General features: G+C 49.9%; 1 protein-coding gene across 2 annotated transcripts in view; it reads right to left on the bottom strand.

Moving 5' to 3' along the window:
* Positions 1-420: 420 nt before the first annotated feature.
* Positions 421-6,021, bottom strand: part of Tcea3 (transcription elongation factor A3) — a 28,649-nt gene continuing 23,048 nt past the window's right edge. For both annotated transcript variants that reach the window (XM_029476729.1, XM_021160969.2), the window contains exons 9-11: positions 4,495-4,641; positions 1,782-1,853; positions 421-538 (exon numbers count right to left, since the gene is read on the bottom strand). In XM_029476729.1, the coding sequence (XP_029332589.1) occupies positions 530-538; positions 1,782-1,853; positions 4,495-4,641 (228 nt within the window). In that variant the 3' untranslated portion in view covers positions 421-529. The remainder of the gene's footprint in view (positions 539-1,781; positions 1,854-4,494; positions 4,642-6,021) is intronic.

Genomic DNA, 6,021 nt, shown 5'->3' with positions numbered 1-6,021 from the left:
ACAGAAAATAGGAGATGAAGTTTCGTTATGTTGCGGAAGCTGGCTTTGAACTCCCAGACTCAGGTGCTCCCCTTTAGACTCCCAAGTCGCTGGAATCACAAGCAAACAGCACCATGCCTGGCTTGGTATCTCTCCCCTCTTCCTTCTCCCCTTCCCCCCACCCCTGCTCTATGCCAGAGATTGAGACCTGTGCCCACCACTGAGCTATACACCCCTAGCCCCATCCACTGTGAGGACAAGGCTCCTCTGATCTGATGCTGACCTTCTGTGTAGGTCTGTCGATAAAGACTCTGTGCATCATGCCCCAGATGGACTCCCCTCCCCCACAAGCCAATCACCTTTCATGACTGATTAATAATTGGTTAAAGAACCTCCCCGACACACCTCCTCTAATCCCTAGCCTCATCCAGGGCTCAGCAGTTTTCGTCATTTGAATTTTTATTTTATTTTTTTGCTCTGGGTCACGTGGTCTGTGCTTCCTGCTGGGTCTTCTTCACCTTATCCTCTGCCATCCTGGTGGGTGGTTCTGTCAGCAGAACTATAAAACCAAAAGGCAGCAGCGTAAGAGGTGTCTTTGAGTCTTATGGACAAGAAGGTGGATTCAGGCCGGGCGTGGTGGCGCACGCCTTTAATCGCAGCACTTGGGAGGCAGAGGCAGGCGGATTTCTGAGTTCGAGGCCAGCCTGGTCTACAAAGTGAGTTCCAGGACAGCCAGGGCTATACAGAGAAAAAAAAAAAAAAAGAAGGTGGATTCAGGCAGGAGGGGTGGTGCACGCCTTTAATCCTGACACTTGAGGCAGAAGCAGGTGGATCTCTGAGTTTGAAGTCAGCCTGGTCTGTGTAAGGAGGTCCATGATAGCTGGGGCTTCCCAGAGAAACGTACTCTCAGAACAACAATAAAAATACCATGATTGTCATATACTTCTTGGTTGGACTTTAGCTCTCCCACAAGGCCCTGAACATTAATAATACTGTCAAATGACATGTTGCAACCTCTTTTGGACCCTACCTTCCCAACATGCACACAACACACAGAAGGTCCTTTCCCCATAGCAGCTACCATTAATGAACAGATCTGTGCTGGGCTGTGGAATATGTTTAAACCCATTTCACCCCATATCTTTTTCATGTTCTTTTTAAATTACATTTGTATAATTTAGTATGTGTGTGTTTGTATATGTGTGCATGTATGTATGTATGTATGCATGTATGTATTTCACTAGGAATCAAACCCAGGATTCAAAAGGATTGTATACATATCAGAACGAGTGCTGAGCTATACCCCCAGCAAGCAGTACTCAGAGAGGATTCTGTTGCCCCTGCAGGAGCCAGGCTCACAGCACTAGGTGGTAGAAGGCTTTTCCAGAGCTTCCTAAGAAAGGAAGGGCCACTCTACTGTGACAGGGCTCAGTCTTCCTGTGTTATCCCTGTGCAGCCAGGTCAAGAGCAATAGGCTCTGTGCAAGCACTTTGCAGAGGCCTGGTCTAAATGCTCAGAGGTCCCTCTGTGGTCCCCAGGGAACCACGCCTACCCATGGTCAACTGATGGACAGCCCTACCCACCCTGTAATAAACTGAGCTACCACGCATCCCAGCTGTTGCCCTGCCAAACACACACTCCCTTCCCGGCAACTACCTGCCACTGTCACGTTCTACAGGCTGACTCTGCAGGCTGGCAAGCCTTCTGCATGCTAGCACAGACCCTCCCCCTGTGGGCATACTATTTCTTATGTAGGGCAGTGTCTGTGGATAGTGGGGAGGGAGAAAGACAAGTATACAGACCTTCCAGCGATTCCCACATTCATTGCATAAGACAAAAGTGGTCATGGGCTCATCGGCACTGCGTGTCTGCACCTAACAGTGAGAAGAAGCATTCATGAGGCCTCCCCTGCTCTAGGGCCTGCTGCGGTTCCTGCTGTCTTTAGAAGTAGGTTCAAAGTCCACAGGTTGACAATGATATTTACACAACTTTGAAAACCTCTTTTCCTCGGGCACACTGTCAATCACCCAGAATCCCACTTGGCTCAGCCTGGCCTTTGCACTTGCACTCTTGTTGATCCTTCCAAACTGGTTTCTCTTCTCTTGCTCAAAGCCTCACCTCTTACGAGAAGCCTTCCCAGACTTACCCCCTGAGCAAACTATATCTGACATATCTGTCCAAGACTGGAGGTGTCTGGGAAATCACCCTGTCTATAGTCATCCTGCAAGTGGCTGAGGCCCAGAGATGGAAGGAGGCTTGCAGATCACTGGTGTGGGTTATGCTGTGTTTCCCCATCCTCCACCGCATCCCACCCCCGCCTCCAAGCATGCCACTCAGGTTCAGCAACATGGGCTTCCCCCCCACAAGGTCCCAGCATTCCCAGCTGCCTTCTGACTCTCTAAAGCTAACCCTGGTGATGTCTACTGGAATCACTAGGGGAGGAGTCCTCTGCTGGACTGGGCCTCCAGCTGTCTTTCAGGAGGGCACAGCAGAGCACAGCCTTGTCACCACACAGCAGAGAGAAGGAGAGAAGGCAATAGGTTTTCTTGGGGAAGAGACTCAACTTTGCTACTGACAAGCTCAATTCCGAAAGGCAGTTCCAGGCAAGCACCACCAGTGCCCGCACAGACACCCAAACCCACTGTTCCATGCATCCCACCCCCTTGCCTCCCACTGATCCTTCAAGAGAACGTCCCAGAAAACAAGATAGACAACAATATTTCTACTGTGGCCACAGGGTGCTAAGTGGTCCTGACATTCCCTCACCATCTTTGTGGCAGAGTCTGCTGTATCTCAGGTTGTCCTTGAGCTGATTGTGTTTCCAAACAGAGCCCTGAACTTCTGACCCTTCTCCCTCTCTTTAAACAATGTTTGGATTACATTTTGTTTCCTCGTGTGTGTGTGTGTGTGTGTGTGTGTGTGTGTGTGTGTGTGTGTCCACATATGTTGTAGCATGCGTGGATATCAGAAGACAGTTTGTGCCGGGCAGTGGTGGCACATGCCTTTAATTCCAGCACTTAGGAGGAAGAGGCAGGCAGGTTTCTGAGTTCGGCCAGCCTGGTTTACAGAGTGAGTTTCAGGAGAGCCAGGGCTGTACAGGAAAACCCTGAAAAACAAGAAGGAGAAGGAGGAGGAGGAGGAGGAGGAGGAGGAGGAGGAGACAGAAGACAGTTTGACAGTTTGCAGGATCTGGTTCTCTCTTTCACCTTCAGAGTCATCAGGTTTGGCACCAAGCACCTATACCTAATGAGCCATCTCACTACCCCACTCCCTCTACCTCTCTAGTGCTGGGATTGGTGTGCGTCCCCACTTCTGGTCTCTGTGGTGCTGGGAATCAAATGCACTGTTTTTTCTCTTTTTAAAAAGATTTATTGGGGGCCCCCAATGGAGGAGCTGGAGGAAGTACCCAGGGAGCTGGGGGGATCTGCTACCCTATAGGTGGAACAACAATATGAACTAACCAGTACCCCCGGAGCTCGTGTCTCTAGCTGCATATGTATCAGAAGATGGCCTGGTCGGCCCATTGGCTGTGCAGACTTTATATGCCTCAGTACAGGGGAATGCCAGGGCCAAGAGGTGGGAGTGGGTGTGGGAGGGTGTGGGGGACTTTTGGGATAGCATTGGAAATGTAAATGAAATAAATACCCAATAATAATAAAAAAAGGAAAAAAAAAGATAACTGTGCATGAAACACTAAAAAAAAAAAAAAAAAAAAAAAAAAAAAAAAAAAAAAAAAAAAAAAAAAAAAAAAAGGGGTAAAAAAAAAAAAAAAAAAAAAAAAAAAAAAAAAAAAGATTGATTGGGCTGGAGAGATGGCTCAGCAGTTAAGAGCACTGACTGCTCTTCCAAAGGTCCTGAGTTCAAATCCCAGCAACCACATGGTAGCTTACAAACATCCATAATGAGATCTGCTGTCCTCTTCTGGGGTGCCTAAAGACAGCTACAGTGTACTTACATATAATAAATAAATAAATAAATAAATAAATAAATAAATAAATAAATAAATAGAGGTTTAGCTCTGAGTTCAAAGCCACCAGCCTGCCTGGGCACCCTGGCCTAAGCTTCAGAGTCGTTCATCTCCTCAGTCTCCCGGTGTTTTTAATGAGAGTTTCACATGCCTATGCTTCCTTCCAACATCTGTGACATCTGTGACTCTCCAGAAGTCTGTGCCCAGCGGTGTGCATGAAGGACAGTGTAGCCCAGCTGGGGCTTGGGGTTCGCTCTCACTTCAGGACAGACAGAACAGATCAGCTCTGCCCCATGGATACCCAGAAGCTGATTCCACAATCTGAACATCTCCCAAAATCAACAAGGTGGCGGCTTCTCCAAGCTGCCCTCCCCTCAGTGACCTGAAGAGTGTACTCCCTGTTGCTCCCCTGGCATCTTTCCTCTCCCTGTGCTGTGGCCCCGCCTCATACCATCTCAACTCCCCGCCCCTCCTGTGACCCCGCCCCTGCTGTGGCCTCTCCCCTCCCCTGCTGTGGCCCCGCCCCGCCCCACCCCACCTCTGCCCACCTGGTTATAGGTACAATTCTTCTTCTTGCACTTGCTACACCGCAAGAGGTCAGTGGTGGTGCCGCCTGTCTTCGCCATCTGGTGCTCACGGATGGCCTCTTGAGTCATGGCGTTCCTCAGCTCCCTCAGCTCGTCACTGGCCATTTCCTGCGGAGAAATGAGTCTGTTGGCTCTGTGTGTGTGTGTGTGTGTGTGTGTGTGTGTGTGTACACCTCTGACCCTTGCCAGGTTTTAGAGTCTGAGCTGAGAAAGAGAAGGAGGTACCATGCTGGGTCAAGAACATAGAGATGGAGGAGAGGTTGGACCCCTGGTCCCACCAGATCTGGGAAAGGCCTGTCCTGGAGGAGTTCCCCCATCCTGGCTGAAAGATCCAACCAGGGAGTTCTAGCTGGGTCAAGGTCAGCTGGGTGTTTGTAGGACAGCAGCAGGTGCTCATAGCCGGAATTAGTACTGCGGTAACATTCCGTCGGGCCGGTGCTCACCCTGCCTGCCAGGCCTCTCTGCCCAAATCACACTGCCCCAGCAGCTGGATTTGGCCACTGCCCACCCGTGTCCCATAGCCTCTCAGTCTGGACTTTAACCCAGTGCCTGCTCCAGCTAGAAATGTCCTCTAGCTTTGTCTGTTGGTGGGAATCATAGCTCTGCGGACCATGAGCTGCTAGCCATGCCACCCAGGAGATCCCCATGGTAACCAGGCTCAGAGGTCTGAATACCCGCTGTGGATATACACCTCAGACAGCTGCCCCAGGAGCACCAGTGGTCCATGTTCCTTCTGGAGATACAGCCTCAGCATCACCCAGCCCCTTCCCTTATCTATCTGACCCTTGTTCACCAAACCCTTCAAGCCTCTGCCAAAGGAGACTGGGAAGACACACGGGGTGGAGGCAGCGGTAGTTATGAGTGGTTTGTGGAGCAGAGTGTAGCCAAGGCTCATATGAAGGGGGCCTAGTTGCAGCTAATCATTATTTTCCTGTTGTTATTATTTATTTGAGACAGAGTCTCAGCTATCACAGACTGTCCTTGGGCTTGCTACGCAGCCCAGGCTGACCTTGAACTCCTGATTCTCCTGCTTCCACCTCGCAATTGCTGGGCTTACAGGTGGTTTTCTACCATAGCATCCTAGACTGACTAAGACATTGCAAAGATAAATTGCAATTGCTACCTCTGGGCTAAGCTGTCATTCACAGAAGATCATCAGGCCTTCCTGGGGACCTATCTGAGTTGGTAGAACATCTGCCTGGGGCTGGTAAGATGGCTCACCGGGTCAGAGCACTGACTGCTCTTCCGAAGGTCCTGAGTTCAAATCCCAGCAACCACATGGTGGCTCACAACCATTTGTAATGAGATCTGATGCCCTCTGCTGGTGTGGCTGAAGACAGCTACAGTGTACTTGCATATAATAAATAAATCTTAAAAAAAAAAAAATCTGTCTGGTATGCATTAGTCCCTGGGATCAATTCTCAGTACCAAGAAGAAAGAAGGAAGGGAGAGGAGAGGAGAGGAGAGGAGAGGAGAGGAGAGGAGAGG

This window comes from Mus caroli, chromosome 4 (genome assembly GCF_900094665.2).
Source record: "Mus caroli chromosome 4, CAROLI_EIJ_v1.1, whole genome shotgun sequence".
NCBI lineage: Eukaryota > Metazoa > Chordata > Mammalia > Rodentia > Muridae > Mus > Mus caroli.
This window is presented reverse-complemented; position numbering and strand designations above follow the sequence as displayed.